At 42.3% G+C, this 20,453-nt stretch overlaps 1 protein-coding gene across 4 annotated transcripts in view; it reads left to right on the top strand.

The window, feature by feature from the left end:
• Positions 1–18,545, top strand: part of LOC146858944 (uncharacterized) — a 165,602-nt gene extending 147,057 nt beyond the window's left edge. For 2 of the 4 annotated variants that reach the window (XM_085649589.1, XM_085649587.1), the window contains exon 9: positions 12,822–18,545. In XM_085649589.1, coding sequence (XP_085505715.1) covers positions 12,822–13,684 — 863 coding nt within the window. In that variant the 3' untranslated portion in view covers positions 13,685–18,545. The remainder of the gene's footprint in view (positions 1–12,821) is intronic. The other 2 variants (XM_085649588.1, XM_085649590.1) reach the window with 2 other exon arrangements.
• Positions 18,546–20,453: the final 1,908 nt, after the last annotated feature.

Genomic DNA, 20,453 nt, shown 5'->3' with positions numbered 1-20,453 from the left:
ACTAGTGATTACTATGCCCGATTTGAAAAATGTTTTGGTATAAATAGTGGTATAAAAGCAAGTAGCGAATCATACCCACATCTGTTTGTAACAAAATTAGTAGAAAATGCCCTGCCACCAGTAAAGAATAGAGTATTAAAATTCGAGAGTACCTGGCAAGGTAACACTCCATCACAAATGTTACAAATGTTACAGTACCATCATAATAGAATTAGAGAGGAACAAGAACATGAACACAGACGCATGAAAGACACGAAAATGAAAATGTTAGTTTCCCAGACAGTTCCAGCTGAAGGACATAAAAAGGGTATGACACATTCCGATTCAGCAGGACCTGTAAAAGGGACATGCAATTATTGTAAAAAGCCAGGTCATTATGTACACGATTGTCCAGTTTTAAAACATAATATCGCCATAGGTAAAACACAAGAAAGACCACGGCCATTTAGACAAGAGCAGAATGAACAAGGAGCTTTGCAGCATGCCCAGGCCATGCCAGCCGCACAACAGCCAATACAGTTTGTGCCAGCTGCACCACCGTTGCCTGTTGCTGCCACACAGACAACAACACGACAAATGTATCAGACCGCACAGTATGAATATCCTGAGTATCAGCGTTACGCATGAACTAGCCTAGAGAGGGAAGTTGATTTACCCCTTATCGAGATTCCTGTAGATCAAGAAGGACCTTATGTACATAGTGAATTATTAGGCCAAGATAGGAAATTTTTACTCGATACAGGGGCAAGTCGAACAACTATAAAACGCAGTGAAGTTCCAGGGGCACCCCTCTCAGGCTCACAGAATATTTCCCTTGGTTTTTCAGGAAAACCTATTGTTAATGAAGTGTCACAACCTCTGCCACTTACGATAGGACCTCTGACCCGAACTACAGATTTATTGCTTACTAAATCATGTCCAGAAAACTTGCTAGGAATAAAAACATTGAAAGCTCTAGGAGCCATAATATGTTGTTCTCCGGAAGGAGTAAGGTTGTTTTTACGTGATTTTAAAGGTCACTATGTGTCTAGAGACATGGATCCCCGACTGCAGACTTTACCTACACGTCTATGGGCACAAGGCCCTACTGATGTTGGTTGCATGAATATTACACCATATAGAGTCACATTAAAGGCAGGAGTGGTGCTACCACGAATGCGACAATACAAGTTACCACCAGATGCTGTAGTGGCTTTACTACAAATCATTGACGAGCTTATTGCCCAAGGAGTAGTTGTAGAAACAGACTCCAATGTATGTAATTCACCGATAATTCCGATTCTTAAACGAACAGATCCTAAGGCCCCGCCAGTATATCGATTGGTTATTGATCTGCGCGAGTTAAACAAATGCATTGTGCCACAATTTCCTGTGGTCCCAGATATCTCGTCATTACTGACAGCCATTGATTCCGAAGCAACCTTCTTTACTGTAATTGATCTCAAGAATGCCTTTTTCAGCGTCCCAATAGATCCGGAAAGCCAATATTTGTTCGGATTTAGTTTAAATGGACGTAGCTTTAAATTCTCACGCGCACCTCAAGGATTTACAGAAAGCCCCAGCATCTATAGCCAAGCACTGAAACGAGAACTCGATAGTATCCACATGCCAGTTAACACTGCTCTGCTTCAATATGTCGATGATCTGCTGATCACCGCGAGAAGCGAACCGGAATGTGAAAAAGCATCACTGACAGTTTTACAATTTCTAGCCGAAAAGGGGCACAAGGTGTCCCCTTCTAAGCTGCAATTCTGTGTCCAGCGAGTTGTTTATCTTGGACACTCGCTGTCCAAGGAGGGAAGGCAGCTTACACCCGACCGCATTCAGTTAATAGCTAACATGCCAATACCCAAGACACAAAAGGAGGTACGGGCTTTCATAGGCCTCACTTCATATTGTAGGCAGTGGATCCCTCAGTATGCATTTCTAGCAAAACCACTCATTCAGTTGACAACACAGGAGGCAGCCACATCGACTGTTCTCCCTTGGACTCAAGAACATACACAAGCTTTTGAAAGCCTAAAGAAAGCTTTGTGTCAAGCACCTGTTTTAGCAACACCATGTTACAGAAAACAGTTTACACTTTTTGTTACAGAACGCGAAGGTACTGCCTTGTCAGTACTCACACAGAAACAAGCAGGAGCACACAAACCATGTGCTTATTTTTCTAGTACATTAGATCCAGTAGCTCAGGCTTTGCCTGCATGCCTGAAATCAGTAGCAGCGACAGCTTTAGCAATCAGACAAAGCGATGCCATAGTGTTAGGACATCCATTGACAGTTCAAGTACCACACACAGTAGAGGTCCTTGTAAATAGAACGCAAACACAACACTTGACTATAGCGCGACTTACAGGGTATGAACTTACATTGTTTCAGCCACATATAGAAATCAGACGCTGTAACACATTGAATCCTGCCACACTTTTGCCAGTAACCGGAACAGATCCACTAGCTCATGACTGTATTGAAGTTATTACTATAACGACAAAACCCAGACAAGACTTGACAGATGTCCCATTGTCAGATCCAGACCTGACATTGTATGTAGATGGTTCATGTATGAGAACAAGTACAGGAGAGTTAGTGGCTGCTTACGCAGTCACCACAGATACTGAAGTCATTGAAACTAATCGTATAAATACTTTGTCAGCTCAAGCCGCAGAGCTCATCGCTCTGACACAAGCCTGTATTCAAGCCACAAATAAAAAAGTCAACATATACACTGATTCACGTTATGCATTCGGAGTTGTACATGACTTCGGCGTGCTGTGGCGAGAGAGAGGTTATTTAACTTCCCACGGTGCCCACATTCAGCACGGACCCCTCATTCATGCCTTATTAGATGCAATACATCTACCCACTGCAATATCAATTATGAAATGTAAGGCTCATACGAAGGTTACTGATATCATTTCCCAAGGCAATGATCTAGCCGACAGAACAGCTAAACAGACTGCTCAAACTCAAACCCCCGACATGACAAAGACAATAGTCCCGACACCGACACATTGTATGACAGTTAAAGATCCTACCCTTGATGTAATTGACATACAGACACATGCTACACCAGACGAAATAAAGAAATGGACTGAATTAGGAGGGATCCAAACGGACCAAGGATGGATGATGAAGGAAAAGTCTGTATGGTTCCTTCCTGATTCAATGGTCCAAGTTATAATTAACACTATACATAGTCCAGCGCATCTAGGAGAAAAAGCTATGCTAGACAGCATTCAACACATTTGGTTCAATAAACATTTACGAGCAGCAGCCAAACAAAAGGTCCGTACCTGTATGATCTGTTGCCAGTTCAACCCAGGAAAAAGCGTTCCCGTAGAACAGGGTGGATTTCATCCTCCTGACCACCCTTTTGAAGTCCTCCAGATGGATTATATCCAGATGGAACGATGTCGAGGATTCAAATATGTTCTCGTAGTTGTCTGCGCTCTGTCCCGTTGGACGGAGGCATACCCGGTTTCAGATTACACTGCCCCGACTACTGCCAAACAGTTGGTTCGAGAATTCTTCCCACGATACGGTTTACCACGTGTTGTCTACTCAGATAACGGCCAGCCGTTCTCATCCGAATTAATGAAACATGTTTCACTTCTGCTAGGATATCAGTGGAAATTCCACTGTGTTCGACACCCCGAGGCAGCAGGTCTCGTAGAAAGACATAATCAGATACTGAAAATCAGACTGTCCAAAATATGCAGAGAGAAAGGTGTCGACTGGATAGTAGCATTACCAGTTGCACTCTTTTACATGAGAATGGTAGCACACTCTCGAACAGGGCTATCCCCGTATGAGGTGATCTTCGGCAGACCACCAAATATGTGGGGGACGCCCATACCACGCAAAATAACTGATATTGACTGTAATATGCTGACAGATTACTTGGCTTCCTTGATGTCTGCACTACAATCTTGTCGTTCACAGGTTGCTGCAGCATTTCCCGACAACACTGAGGTGAAACCCCATGACGTAGTTCCGGGTGATTTCGTGTTTGTGAAAAATTTCGACCGAAAGACTCAGCTGGAGCCCAGGTGGAAGACACCCAAGTTGGTCCTGCTGACCACAAGAACAGCCGTGAAGATCGAGGGCCGCAAGGGCTGGATTCATTCAAGTCATATCAAGAAATTTCATGGACAATCCTCGGATATAGACATTGTGCCCTGCACTCCCTCACAGACTGATTCAAAACTTCCTTTGGTTGAAAAGACTGAAACCGAACTCTACAAAGTTAAATTGAGGCCTAGAACGTCAGACGATTTGATTGTTTAAGTCCTCTCCTAGGTGAAGCGGTTGAATCTGTCTCTGACATGTATCCTCTAGACCTGAATCATGGACAGTCGCGAAAAATGATGAAACGACAGGCGTATTGTAAATCACTGCGTAGCCATTGCATAGTGACATTAATAATCTTGTTTTTCTTGAGTCTTTTAATAATTACTGCAAGCATATTGTTGCACATATATTACCCTATTTCTAGACATGTTTATAATGTTACTGCTGAACATTCTTTTAGTGACTTACCTCCGCATGAATTGTCTTATAGACTTGCGCTGCGCGATAACACTTTCATTAGTATGTTACATCATTCCCATCAGACTAGTAATGCCACTAATTGTTGGGTGTGTGGCCGACTCCCTCCCTATCAGAATTATGAAGGAGTCCTGCCTTTCTTTCCACATCCGTTTACACATAATGGATCCTGTGGAGCATGGTTTAGTTTAATCAATTCCATAGACTCAGACACAGCAGTTTACCAAGATCATTGGGTATGGGGAAATCTGAACCTAGTTTTACTCAAGGTCTGCTACCCTGACAAGGAGGGTCGCCCCAAGAGAACAGGAACTGATCTAGAAAATGAAGTATATGGATTAGGTAATTTTACACCTAATCTCATGATTCTAAAAGTCGTATCCGAAGTTGAACTAGTCTTGCCCACCATGTCAGTATTCCCAGCGAAGGGTGAATTATGTGTAAGAAAGGTTGGTTCCATACATATGGGCCATAGTAAATGCACTACTATAGTAGAATTCAGTGATCGAGGCAAATCTTCATTTAGAGCTTATCGCCACTCCTACTTTATATGTGGCCAGACTGCATATATGCGTCTACCTCTCGACTGGGATGGTACCTGCTACATTGCATTCCTTTTGCCACCTGTTTTCCTAGCTCCTCCTGATTATTACAGAAATATTCATTTAGTACACAACAGAGAGCGGAGAGATCTCCCAATTGTCGATTACACTGAAACAGCATGGGAAAAATACACAGATTTCAATAAAGGTATCTTTCCTTATATAGGTACTGTTACTAATAGTAAACTGATACGTAGATTAACTAGAACCCTTGAAGCAGTAGTGAATGAGACTATTTCCGCCTTAGGCAATTTAACGGAAGAGCAGTCTGCTATGCGGATTGTTGTGCTTCAAAATCGTCTTGTTCTTGACGTCATCCTGGCTGATAGGGGCGGAGCTTGTAGGGTCATCGGATCAAGCTGCTGCGTATTCATACCAGAAAATTCGCCATCTGTATATAAAGCCATCACTCGCCTTCATAAGATTGTAAACCAGATACACCAGAACCCAGGCACTTGGACTTGGTCCAGTTGGTTTTGGAGTGTGATATCGGCCTGGGGATGGAGAGTTTTATCCTTCCTAGGTATTGGCCTTCTCATACTATTCAGTTGCTGTCTATGTCTGCAATGTGGACCAGCGATTTGTGGTCTGTGTACCACATCGTGTATTCCACCACCAAGATTTCGTTCGTCCCGGAAGAAGAAAGAAGAACAAATGATGTTATATTAACAGATCAATGGATTGATGAAGATTGATATCTCTTAACGGGCAAGTAGGGGACAAGGAGGGAATGTGGAAATATGGATTTTCCCGATCAGTTATGTCCCCTATCTTGGACCCCAACGGTTCTATGTGCATGTCACAAGTACATGTATGTTCCCTCCAGTTCCAGTTATGAAGACGCAAATACATGTGCGTCCACCGTCAACATGCCCTCTGTCAGATCCGCCATGACTAGGCCGGATATTCCATTCCTAAATATGAAAGGCCACCGGCTTTATATGGTTCACTTATGCCATTTTACAGTCCAGGCAAGTAGGCCCTGATTCTGTCATCAAACTCCTCTTGCTTTCTGCCTCTGAAAACTCCAGTTCGAGCCTGCATCTGTGACCATGAACTTTGTCTCATTCTCTGCGCGGCTCACGAAGCCTGACATCAGCCTATTCTCTGCCAAGAACTGTATTTCGCCTTCGAGTTATCTGCTTCCCCCTCAGCCGATGCATTCCTGTCTAGTAGTTTAAGTAAACATCCTTCCAGCTACCGAGCAAAAGGCTCGACTTCTCTGCCCTCATGCAAGTAATTCATAGCCCTGTTACCATGGAATATTCCTACCCCCTCGCTTTCAGTGTAGACACTTAGACGCTTGTACACGCACGCACAGTCAGTATAGAATAGATTCTGTCCGAGAGTCCTTCTTTTGTGGATAACATAGTTCTTTAAACATAGGATGTTAGATATGATTTGGGATTAGGTTGACTTGACCTCCCAGACTTTTTGTCTCCACATGTAGAGCTAAATGTCAAGTCCCCTTCACCCCCTAGTTGCACGTCAATCACACGTCATACTGCTGCGCACGCATCTATGCCAAGTATTATCTTATAGATCCACCTATATATGACATCATAACCAATTATGTTCCTTTTTACTCCTTATTACACCCATTTTTTGGTTACGCAGATAGATCGTCATTTTCCTTATCAATTGTTACGCCTATTGCATTCGCTTCATTGTAATGTATGTACTATAAAGGTTACTTCTTGTCAATAAAGTATGTACTTCACTTCCTGAACCTCCGTGGTGATGGAACTTGGAGCAACCGATTATAATCGATCATTGGAATAAAGCCCATTCCGAACCTCTAATACCACGGATTCTGCCTCTCATTTACTGAGCTATTTAATTATGTTTCTGTATCAAATTAAGTCCAGGTAAAAGAAAATTATTTACCACAGCTTAACCCCCTGAAAGCCCATCCTCTGTCTCTGGACAAGTTGAGTGAAGTCTGGGAAAAAATTGACAGAGTTTTCAAATTTCACCGGGCCGTGCACTCTCGAAGCCTGCAAAATCACATCACGGTCTCTGAAATGAAAAAGTTTTGCGATGATAGGCCTCGGAGGAGCGCCAGGCTTGGGCTTACCGCCTGGAACACGATGTGCACGCTCCACAGCGAAAAACTTGCTCAGTCCAGAAGGGGCAAGATGGGTGAGAATAAGATCTTCAACCAGGAGGTCAACCAAACGAGTCTCGGGATTCTCTGGAACCCCTGTGACGCGAATGTTGTTGCGTCTTGCCCTGTTCTCTAAATCCTCCAGCCGATGGGACATCAGGTCGTTGGCCAATTTCAGAGTGCCAAGGTCTGTGTGAAGTTCCGACACATCGGCCGTAAGGCTGGAAGTCTTCAAATCCAACGACTTCACCTTCTCGTTAGTCTTAGACAGGTCAGCCCTGATTAGAGTGACATCAATGGCGACCGTGTCAATTTTACGAGCCAGAGCCTCATACTGCTGGCCGATGGTCTCCTTCATGCCAGCGATGGCACCCATAATGTCCTGCAGGGACAAGTCAACAGGGGAAGAAGGGTCGTCTCTGGCGTGCTCCGGGGTACTACTGGAGAGCCCGGGGGATCCTTTGGCTTGAGTGTAACGGTCCATAACATTTGTCTGGAACGGTCCCCCACGAAGAGACGTCTTGGTCTTCTGCTTATCGGGTGCACCCCTGCCTGTCATGTTGGAGGATGCACCCCGGAGGGCCCCGCAAGACCTGGTGAAAATGGCCGCCGGCAGGTCTGGCACAAACAGGCCATGAAGCTGGCTCGTACGGTCTGGAGAAAGTCACGACTTGACCCAAGAAGCTATAATGAGGAGGCAGCGATGACACGAAATGGAGGCTGGATTGGTCCCCGGCCGAGCGAAACAGTCTCTCAATCAGACCATGTCTGGATCCGAAACTGAATGTGGGGGACGGCCACCGATGAGGTCCCACTGCCGTTGTTGTTCAACTACGACCCGGCTCCACAAGTCACCAAGTCCCCGGCACGGCCTCAAGGTGGGCCTCAAAAGTTCAAAGTGCTGTAATTCTGGTCGCCCAAGTCCGATTCAAATTCTGAAAAGAGTTATGGACTCAGTCGAGGTTCGCCTTCGAGAGTCCGTCCAAGAAATCAGGATATCATCAGGATAAATTGCGAGGAGTGGCGAGGGTCCGGGGAGCCCTGTGCTCACGCGACCATCTTGGATGCGCGCTAAGCTCCTCCCCCCCAATTTAACATTTTTAAACACTTTATTGCTCTCGTCGCCATGGACAGTGAAGCACGCCCCACGCTTCATGTGGCGTCATCACGTTGAACCACTGTAACTCTTAACAGGCTTGCTCCATTACGTACGTTTGATTGCATAAACGGCTGACACGAAGGTCAGGCTCCTCACCCGCACCTGTAACACGGGGGCCTCCCGGACACCAAATACATCTAATCCACAGGAGCTTAGCCTCAAAGCAGATCACTGTTCTTTCCGACCCAGCTGACACAAAGTTCAGGCTCCTCACCCATACCTGTAACACAGGCGCCTCCCGAACACCGGATACATCTTATTCACAGGTGCTTAGCCTCAAAGCAGATCACTGCGCTTTCTGATCCAGCTGACGCTTGGGTCTGGCGAGCACTTCATTAATACGAGTGCATGTGAGTGCAATTTTCCTTATTACACCAATTTGGAAAATTAAGGCACTATATAAACCCGACCACTTATCTCCGGGGAAGAAGAGCAGACACACCTAGGTGCAACACGAGAGACGCACCTTGACATAGTAAGAGAGTAAATTGGTGTACGAATGTGTATTTTTCACCATTAAGAAAGAGTTTTTGTCTCTGATTTGCATTGTGCTTATATCCTTTCCACTGTTTGACTACAGGGGTGTCTCCTCTACCCTCCTTCCATGGGGCATGTAGGATACTATCTTAGGGTAAGAATGTGAGTTGGTTCTCACCATGGGTTTTTATTAAACTTTGTGTGTTCACAGTTGCAGTGACACGTGTTACACACAAATAGCCACTATGTATTAATTGGTGCATATGGTACAATTGTGTTTTATAGGACCGAATATGTTGATGGCAAACCTTGTCTCTCTCTCCACTTTTAGTTACAGGTTACTGAGAATCTTTCTTGGTAGAGTCTGACATAGGTCAACCTACCAAGTGGTAACTTTGCACCATAATTTTGGTAAGAACAGAACCCTCACTATATTTTGTCCTGATGAATGCCGCGGACCCTTTGGGCCAAGAAGGCAGAAACATGTTGACCACATTAGCCACTACGGTCAGGGGGCAATAATATTCCCCCATTTTCAACGTCCTTGTATTTTTACTACCAGATAGTAATCCTCCTGAATAAATGTAATTTGATAATTATACTGGTTTTTAAAGTTTCACTCACTTTCACGGGTCCCCAATTAGCTTTAGAAGTGCCTCTCCAGCTTCAGGTGAAGGCCTGCTCTCTTCCAAACGTAGTTTCTAGAGAGCGAGGACTGCTGATGATGAAGCATGACACCTGGTGGTGTGTGAGGACAGTCCTTCACTTTTTGTGAGGATGCCGGCATCTTCACTTAGGATGTGAGAGAGTTTCGGTCAAAAATTCAGGAGTAGCTTCTATTGTGTATTCATTTTAGATTGGAAGCCAGCTTGCTCCGAATGCCCCGGCGCCTCTAGTTCCCTCCCCTAGGAGTTCCTTGGGTTAGTGTGTTACACAGTGTCCCCTATTAGCCACCTACTGGATGCAGGTGCTCAATGACAGACACCTATCTTGGTACAGAGCTCCCCTGCTTCCCGGCATACATTCTCTTAGGTCTACCCAATGCCCTCTCAAGGTGCGCAGAGGCCACCAAATAGGCCTGGCACTAGGGGCGGCCCTTCAAAACATCTTGGCACAGTGGGGGTCAGCCCACCTCATCACCTATTCAGGGTGGCTACACCACATATGGAACATTCTCGGTATGTTGCCTCGTTCCCTGACCTTTGGAAACCGTTCCTATTTATGCTTTCCTCTGAATTTAGAGAACTCACATGCCCCAAATACTTGTGACTCTTGAAACTCACAGAACCCATACCCACAGCTCCCTGAGTGACAGCACAGGTGGACGTGGAACAATCAGATGATTACGGAGGGGGGGACGGGGGAGAGGTGGGAGTTGGGGGATGGGGATGTTTGTATTGACGATATTATATGCCTACCCTACGACAGTGGGATGCTAAATCGCATACGTTTTTCTCTCTTTCTGTGTTTTTCTTTTGTTTCTGTACCTCCATAAAGCAATAAAGATATTGTAAACCTAAAAAAAACACAAAGTATGTCACAGTGTGACTGATAAGAATTTAAAAAGTTACAAAAGAAAAACAAATTAATGTCCTCCATGATAGGAAAGCATTCGCAAGTGGCACGTTCAAATAGCATTCATAACTTTCAGTATAAAGAGTGTCTTAAATTCTGAATTTTTATAAGAGGCAAACTGTTGAAAATCGACGTTTTGTAGTAGTAGACAATGCATTGTATGTAAATTGGGGTGACACACAGCACATTCCAAATACTGTTGCAGAAAAGGCAGAGCATAAAGCTTCATTCACAATACATACAGGACATTACAATGGTCTCGCCTCCCTTACCATAGAGACCTTGAAAGGCTGAGGCCCTGGTTCATAGCCCACTATGGCTATGCCTCATGATTGGATCCTGCTTTTCCCTTTTTTTAGGTTGAGCGTGAGCCTGCGCGCTAGCACTGCTCTGCGTAGAGCTGAGGTAGTTGAACACGGAGAGAAGCTTTGCCCACTCCCCCGCCCTTATTTTTCAGTGGCTTGTCTGTTTGTCTTTTGTAAATGCTAGCTTCTGATTCATTATGAGGCTTGTTAGTCCCTCCTTAGTACAGCCATGTCGTCATTTGTCTCCTCACATGGTTACTGACCCCTTTACTTGGTTGTTACACGGGGGAGGTACTATTTCCTTCATGCACACATAGCGTCACGCAGTTTTGTCCGTGCCTTCTTCTCTCCTCCCCCCGCCCACCCGTTGTCCGTGCCTTCTTCCCCCCTGTTCTCCCTATCGATGTCCGTGCCATATCCCCCCACGCCCTCCCGTTGTCCGTGATGCCAAGTTGCCAACAATTTGCAATGCAATAGGTCTCACGTAAATTGGAGAGCCATTGCATTGCAAATGCTTGTTATTGCTTTCTAGCCGTAGTTATCTGGTCATATTCTCCATTCAATCCATATGGAAATAGGTTTGTCTAGGCTCAGTGAAAGCTATCACCTCCTTCTTTTTCATTTGTTGCTTTTAAATCCATTTAATTGGAACATGAGGAACAACAATAAAACATATACAATTTGTAGGAAGATATCTCAAGAGTACAAGAGCCCAAGGAGCTCAAAGGCGTAAACTCAGACTTGCGCTAAACTATTTAGCCTTTATTTCTTATCTGTTCTGACATTTCACAATCTTATAAATTTGCCATACTGTCGTGTGTCTACAAGCGAACTGTCTAACCTATATACTTCAGTTGCATAAGTATTCTCAAATTCAGCACTGTTTCCAGTAAAAAGGATCTGTTCTTGTTTAGAAAAGTCTTACTGTCTGCTCACCACCCTTTACAATAAGGTTCATACAAGGTATATTCATTTGCCATTTTAAGCATGTTTATATAACAAAATTACTTTCAATCTAAATTCAAAAGTTGTGATTCACCGTGAGAACAAGTGTCATAAGATATTTCGGATTTCTCAGGAAGAATGAAGATATTTTCATTGCTAGGCTTTGCTGTCGTATGTTACACTGCAGGAAAAATTCACAGATTTTTTAAAAATACTTAGAAAATCTATCTCAGAATCTGTTTACCTGATCACTTGCACATGTCGCTATGGCTCTACAAAAGAATTTTTTTTTTCACATTTTTGTGTGGGACATATAAATATGTGCAACCCAACTTACAATGTGCTCTCTAGTGGTGTCCCAATTACGTGCTTCCACCCTTATTCACCTTCACATCTGGTTTCTGTAATTTTATTGCAACAGGTCCCCCAAAACACCATACTGTTCTATGCAGAATCCCTCAAATTCGAGATGCTGCTTCATCAATTTAAATGTCCTCTTTAAAGCACTCCACTATTAATCTGAGTTAGGTCAGGCTTATTTCAAACACCAAATGTAGTTGATGGTAGAACTGTGTTGGGCGTGTCATTTGTGATGTCATCTGTGAGGGTAATGAGCAGTGCTTTGCGGAGCCTGACATTGCATAGCAGGCCTCACTAGAATTTATGGACTTTCTAACTTTTGCACTATAACCTGTAAATCTTTCAACTGAAGATTTTTTGGGAAACTTTGGAAGGATATTATTTTTATCACATAACAATCTTCGATTTGGTATTGAACGTTGAAGTATCCAAAAGTAATTGCTTTTTAGTTAATACACGTATACCTATGGGTAATGAGAAATAATATCAGAAGTTTCAAAATATCCCTTTAAGTTTGTAAAAATGTAACAAAGAGAATGTGAATGATTAAGAACCAAATATGCGTTTTAGAAAAATGTTAGCATGTCCTACCTACCTTTCACTCTTTCTGAAGGTTTGTTTGTAATACACTGATAAACACATCTTAATCTTGGGGTAATTACAAATTGTCTCTGAATGGGTATACAATGTAGCATTTCATTTTTGCATGTAGAAATCTAACATCATGATTCATTTTAATTCAGCAGGTGATTGGGTTCCGAAAAGAACATGTGATGATGGAAAGTCTGTCAGATACGATGAAAATATCATTCCATATAAAGCTTCATCAGAAAAGGACAAAGTGGATGTCAAAGAAATATTTAATAAGGAGACTGACTCTAGACTTCAGCTGTTTTCAAAAAGCAATAGAAGCCTAGGAAGACAGAAAGGCAACACCTATGAAAGTATTTATGGTAACAAAAGTGATTCCAACTCATTTCATGGAAACATGAATATGGAGGAAACTAAGAAATGTAATGCGTATGAGAGTAATTTATGTAATGCACAGGTCTTTAAAGGTCATGCTGATGAACCAAAAAACTGGGGATTCTATACCATGCCTGAATCTGAGAAAGGTTTTATGCAGAACATAAGTTTTACTGAACACCACAGCCTTCACACAACGTTATCTCTTGAAAGCAGTAACTATCAATGCAAAGAATGTGACAAAAGCTTCAGCCAAAAAGGACAGCTCATATATCACAAGAGAATACATTCCAAAAAGAGACCTTATCATTGTACTGAATGTGAGAAAAGTTTTAGTCAAAAGCATCGCCTTTTAGGACACCAGAGAACGCATTTAGGAGAGCGGCCTTTTCAGTGTGCCAAATGTAAGAAAAGATTCAGCTGGAAGGAAAGCCTTCATAGACATTATAAAACACATACAGGAGAAAGGCCTTTTCAGTGTGCTACGTGTAACAAAAGGTTTAGTCGGAGAGAAGGTCTTCTTAGACACCAGAGGACACACATGAATGATAATCCTACGATAAAGGAGGAGGAAGAGACGAGTAATATCTCCCCTGTCAAGACTGAGTTTAATACATTTATGCGGTTGGATACATTGTGAAACATAGCCAATCTCAGCAAGGAAAATACATTGGAGTACCTTCACCATTATAAAAAGGTGCTTACTACCAAGTTTGGTCCTGTGGTACGTAGTGGGAGGTGGCAATAGTGTGGTATCTTTGAAAGTTGGTAACATTACTGGTGTTGTGTTAGCCCATACTAAGCTCTCTTGATGGTCCTTCAACAGCAACCATAGACAAAAGTCACTATAGGCTCGGGGCTAGCACTGTGCGCTGGACAATGGAAAGTAAAAAGGAACATTTTCCAAGCAAGTGCTAGCTCTATAGTAAAGTTCATACTTGCCAAGGCAAACTTGCAGTATTGAAGAACACTAACCATATTGTAATGCTCCTGAAAATCTGGCAATATACACTGCTTTATGACTTTTGTAGCACATGTCTTGTTGTTCATTCACCTTCATTTGTTTATGTAGCAGAAGCCTACTGTGAGCATCTTGTATTTTTAGAAATGTTTGTGGTTCAACCTGAGGTGCACCACAAGGCATGTCATGTCTGGAAAGATCCAAATGAGTCCATCAAAATGCCAAAAGTTAAAGGTAGTTGCCAAAAAGATCAAAATGAGTCCTTCTGAATGTCAGACATTGAAGATAGCTGAGGTTTATAGGGCATGTTGAGAAAAATATTTTTTTATAATTTTCCTTGCATGGAATACAATTTTGATTTATATTGTACCATTCATTTATGGCAGTGATCACAAGATGCAAAAGAAAATGCCTCAAGCTCCTAATTTCTATCAGAACATTTAAATCAAGTATACTTATGTATATCATATTGTGTATTTCCGTAGCATGTGTGGCTGTAGCACCGGTTCTACATACTCCTTCTATCTAATGTAGTGGCTCAGATGTTTTCCTTGAAGAAGTTTTTCAAGTGATGAGATGGGCTGCAACTAGTCTTTTAGTGGACGATGTGCATGGGCACAGACTCTATGTTAGATTGGTTTATTTCCACGCCATAGGGTTCAGACATGCACCAAGGGGGCTCAGAGTTTCGTCATATACCTATGGGCCCACACGGTTACAATTCAACACAAATGATTCACAGAACCAGTCTGCATTTGTCAATTTCCACTGCATTCTTTGGTGGACACCCTCCAAGGACCGACGAGCAGCGTTCCAGTCCCTGTACACTGGGGGCCTGGGCCATTCGAGGCCAGCATGTGACCCATTGAGCTTCTACACTGGAGAATGGACATCGCAAGGGCGTGTTGGAAAGGACATCCTTACAAAACTGACTAAGTACCTGTGGTCAGACCATCATGACGTCTGAAACTCGTGCCTTTCTCCGGACCACGACAACACCTCCAATGAGTCCACTCTCGCCTTCTGATGAAGTAGAAGAGGCAAACCTCTCCAGAATCCTCACATCCCAAGCCCACAGTATTTCTGTCCATGATTCAACCAGCGGTTTATGCCTCTTTTACTGCACCCCTTACTTAACCTTAGACTGCACCCCTTCCTTAACTTCAGGAACACCATTACTTTTAAAGACAGAAAACGTGTAAAAATATGATAGTCTCTTCAAAATTCTAAAAGTGTATTTCATTTACCTGCAAAACCATTTCACCTTAGTAAATCAGATTATAGCAGTGCATTCAAAAGTATTGTTTTAAAAGTGATAGTTTTAAAACATGAATTTAGAAATGTTCATGCTTCCTCCCCCCTGACAACAATGCCATTAGTGATTAAATTCAAAACTCATGAGGTTTTGTACAGCATGCATCCTGAAGTCATGCATTTCGAGGTTCTCTTACATGTGATAATGAAGAAAATGGAGAGTAATTGGAAAAAAACAATTGCCTTGGATGACACAATGTGGGGAAGCTGGGATTCATCCAATTCAGTGTAGCCACTAGATGTAAGTGTTTGCTTCCCCTACACCCATTTTACCCCTCACTGATTACCACCCTGCTGGTACGGCCCTCGGTCACATCTAAGACCAACATTTTTGGCTCCTGGGAAAATGCTTTAGATGTTAAATGGGCTCTCATGTATTGCAATGACAAGACCAAGGTCTGCAGGTCTGACCAAGCACTTCCATAGACTTTGTAAGACCAATCTCTAAGCCTGGTATAGCCAGATGGATAGCCTAGTGCATCTAAACCTGCTATCACACAGCTAAAAGAGCCCTACGTGTTCCCCCCAGGGAGCTCTCTACCTGTTAGAAATGGGCAACTGTGGCTTTGATTTGGCCAGAAAGACTTAAAAGCTTTGTTTCAGACATCTGCATCGTCCTCACGGTAGCCACTGCTTCTGGAGTCTTTACAGAGCATGTATGTCTACAACCACACATGCTCCAAATGGGAAATGTTACCTATAAGCATCAGTTCGTAGTATGTAGCGCAGAGATTAACACATGCCCACCTCCTCCCTGGAAGCCTGTTTGTAGCAGGTATCGTCTGTTATTACCTGGTTAACATCACACAGAACACATGGCGCACCTTAGTATGCAGAGCGTGTGAAACTGCAGGATCTCACATTGTGAACAGGTATTTACAGGGTAACATTTTCTTTGTACATCACATAAAACACATTTAGTTTTCCCTTATTGTTTATATAATATAAACTTAGAAGAATGAACTGTTGAGCCGGTTTTCCTTGGAATGATGACAATTATGCATAGATATTGCAAAAAAGCTATTTAACAAATGACAATGAGCATTGTGGTGCATATTAGATCATAAAGTTGTCCTCCTGGATTATTGTTAAAGCTTCCGGTTTCCCATTTTTACTGTGTTTCCTGTCTGTATTTATTTGTAAAAGCAGAAAAATACTGAAAATGGTGCTTCTGCCGAGAGTCTCTCCATGCTCTATTTCATAAATTAAAGGCAAAAGCTGAGCAGGTAGACAGCATGGAGAGTTAAAAAAAACTGGATGAGATTTGCTTAAATACAGGCATATGTTAACATATATTTGTAGTATAACGTTAATATGTATGTGTGAGTGTAGTCTTTTGTTATACGTGGCTGCTTAATTTGCTAAAACATGAAGGCATCCATGTCTGAGTGCACGTCCAAAAGTTAAATAAATGTGGAATTTTACAGCTCCATTTATTCTCAAAACACAAAATAAATATGGATAAATACCAATAAGATGGCCCAAAAATAAATATGGATAAATACAGACAGAAATGTTAAAAAAATAAATACCATAAAACCGGGAGCCCTAATTATAGTGTACAATGTCATCCCCAGACAAGTTCTTTCTTAGAGATAAGCAACAGGAAAGAATTAGAGAACACATGCTATATGCTGATGCTGTAGAATTGCTTTAAAAGTTCACTCACTTTGCAAGTTGTTTTTCAAAGGAATATAGTATTAGCTCTTTTTATTTAGCCAATTATTTGCATTGATTAATTTCATTTCAAATTGCCAACTCTGAGATTTAAATATACGTTTAGATTTACACACTCATTCTGAGTTCGGAAATCAGTCTTAAATGCTGCTTGTGACTAATTTCGTATTACGGGTCGAGTGAAGACTGGGCATGGACCAGGGTTTTCCTTGATACAAAACTCTTAAGGTACAGACTGCGGGATATTTCGCTATGGTTCCTTTAGGAGGAGCGTGTGTCATTTTACAAGCTGGTAACCATGAAATCATGTGTTAGACTCCCTTCCAAGCTAGGAAACTGGAAGTAGGGTGGAAAAACCAGCCAGGACACTGCTGTCACTGTGTGGTGTAATGATATTTCCCTCACACGGTTTTACCACATGAAAATCCCCTCCACCTCAGCACGAGGCATTTAGGGTCTCGTAGAGAACTTCATGAGGAAACTCTCAGTACAGAGTACAATGCACAGAAGTATTATGGAAGCAAATCTGCCTTAGTTAGAGTGTCTTCCAGAAACTGGAGGCTTTTCAACTCCCTCCAGACTCAAAATGAGACACTCGGTGCCTGGATTTAGATTCTACAATGTGTCATCCAGGTTCCAGATTTATCTCAATGAAAGAATTGCAGTGCTTTTTCCTCTATTTTCTATATTGCCAAAACAGAACCTACTTTGAAATGTGTGAGCTACATTAGTTTGGTTTTCTGTTTTACCACAATATTTTCACCTTTTGCAATGCAGCCTAATTCCAGTCATTTAATTGTTCTAGTCCCACCACATAAGTTAAAACCTGTTTGTTATGAATTCTCTTTTAAAAAATACTGTATGTACATTTAAATCAAGGTTGATTTTGTTGGTTGTTTAGTTAGCCATCCACTTTATTTCCAATGTTGTGTTCTGTCTAAATTGTACATTTTGCATCCCATTGATGCTTTATTACCACTCGAAACTCATTTCAACAGTTAACTTTTGAAACGTTCACAGTTCATCATCTATTTTTCCGTATCCTTTGCCACCTGAGATCTTACCTTTATATCCTCATCACTTAAGTGCTCATGTGTACTTATTTATCCGTTAGCTGTTTTTGTTAGCTTCATTACATTTACTCATTTAACCTTGCATTTTTGTTTTTCTGTTTCTAGTGTTGCTTAAATTTGTACCCCAACCACCAGTTTAATTTTTCACAGAAATGTGAAATTATTTCTTTAATATCCATTACTGATTGCCAATATACATGTATACTAATGTTTGTACTAAAAATGATCTTTAATTTTAAATATGTTTAATTTATTTGTAAAAGCATCTAAGATGCATTTGTATTGCCACATTGGCTTTTCTAGAGGCCGCAGTGTCATTTGTCAGCAAAAAATTTCAATCCAAAGTAAATATCTTTAAAGTAATACAAAAGGTATTATATGATATATGTTATTAGGCAGACTCTATTGTAAGATTCCTATTTTAAGTCCAAATCGCACTGCCATCTGTCTAATAAAAGTTTCTAGTGTGGTGTAATTGAACCCCTTCATTCATTCACTGCAATGGAAGAAGTAAATTGAGTAATAGCTGTAAGCCCGTAGCCCCATGGTTCCCAAACTGTGCGCCGCGGCACCCCGGTGCGCCGTAATGAGCAGCCAGGGGCGCCGCGACCACAATGTAGAAAAGTGAAGCGAGCTGAGTGAGCTGAAGCCAAAAGATCCCACCTGCAAAAACTGGGGACATGGTCTGTTCCTCGAGGCGCACTGTCGCAATACCTGCGTACGTACGTATACGCGTCGTACGCGCGTTCACAGGCGTCGGAGGTAGTCTCCATTACTGGCATACGCATGCCATACGCAGCTCTGGCGTTAGAGGGGAGTTACTGCTGCCGCCTTCTGCCGCCCGCCGCTTTCCACCGCCGGCCGTCTTCTGCCGTTCCCACATAATAAGGTAAGTGAAGTTAGAGTGTTCGTGCAGTGAAGAGACAACGGACTGCATGTGCTGGGCAGCTGGTAACACTTCTTCAGTCACTGGAAAAAGTGTTTTTTGCTGTTAAAATGAATCACGCGGTTTTATCGCGGGCCCTCACACTGAGAGGAGAACTCCAGGAAAGAGGGCCCCACGTTAATGTGTGACGTGGCGTACAAATCTGCAGCTTCAATACCAATTTCTTTATTTGATTTTTATGCCTTTTATCCTCGCCACAGTCGCATTTAAACTCTCTGTAACCAGATACGTGCCTGTCCTTACCATTACTATCTATTTACTGCACTCGCTATCTGATTTATTGAATATGGTTTTTTTGTGCGAATTAGGAATTCTTGCATCCCCCTCATTGTGTCCTGTGTTCATCATGTGGACCCTGTTCTCTCTATTCTCTGCTTGAGCTGCCTGGTTACCTAATGCCTGCATGTGGCCTTTGACCAAGGCCTATGTTACTTCTGCCTGTGTGATCTTTAGTGGCAGCTGGCCTGAGACTGCCTTTTACCTGAGTGACTCATGTGTATTGCAGCATCTCTTTGCTGATAATGGGATGTAAAGATAAAGATGTTTCCATTGTTTGCAATCTTTAAATCCACTGTCACCAGATTTTACTCTGAAGGGCCTGGATGCCCCTACCTACATTTATCAGATTATTTTGCCTCCAGAGTTAATGATGCCACCACTACTTTGGGAAGATTTGGCCTCATTGTACTGTCTGAATGAATGCAAGATTTGTTTATTTGAGATCTAGTGTTTTAAACAATAAATCATTAAAATGCATCATTTGAACACAAACAATGTATAACAAATCATTTAAATAAAGTAATATAATCCTTGTACAGTTAACTAGAGAACACAGCACTTCTCAAGGGAACCTTTGGAGAATGTTGAATTGTTTGCGTTAACACCACTATATCGAAATTGTGTTACCGCAGCCGTTCATGGTGATATTATTGCAAATTTTGTTTCTGATGTGCAATTCACTCCAGATAGAAGTGTTTGTATATTTTCCCTCCAGAGGCGCAGAGTTGCATCAGCTGTCTGCGGGGGCTATCAGGTACAGATGTTCAATTCATTGAAGTGAAAGCACCACATTTGTTTAACAGCAATACCACTTACTTCACATTAACCGTTTTTTTACTGTTCAACTTGTCTAAATGCACGCCTCTGAGAGCACAGCACTGACATTCCAGCAAATATCGAGGAAACTCCGGTGATTAATGTTCTTCGTAGAGAGAGGAGTTTTTTCTAGGGGAAGTTTTAACTCATTTATGGTAGCACAGAGTGTTAATGTGCCTGCTGCAAAGAATGTGTACCATGCACATCACACAGTGGAGCTAGTTTAAATAGGTCAGTGCCTTTGTCAGATCTTTTGGTTAAAAGCAGTGTAGATGTTAAAATCCTAACATGGGACAGTGAGCTAATAACTGTCATTCAAGAGCTGCATGCAAACAGTCAATGT

Source organism: Triturus cristatus, chromosome 3_2, assembly GCF_964204655.1.
Source record: "Triturus cristatus chromosome 3_2, aTriCri1.1, whole genome shotgun sequence".
In the NCBI taxonomy this organism is placed as follows: Eukaryota; Metazoa; Chordata; class Amphibia; order Caudata; family Salamandridae; genus Triturus; species Triturus cristatus.
Note: the sequence above shows the minus strand (reverse complement) of the source record. Positions and strands in the feature narration are given on the sequence as shown.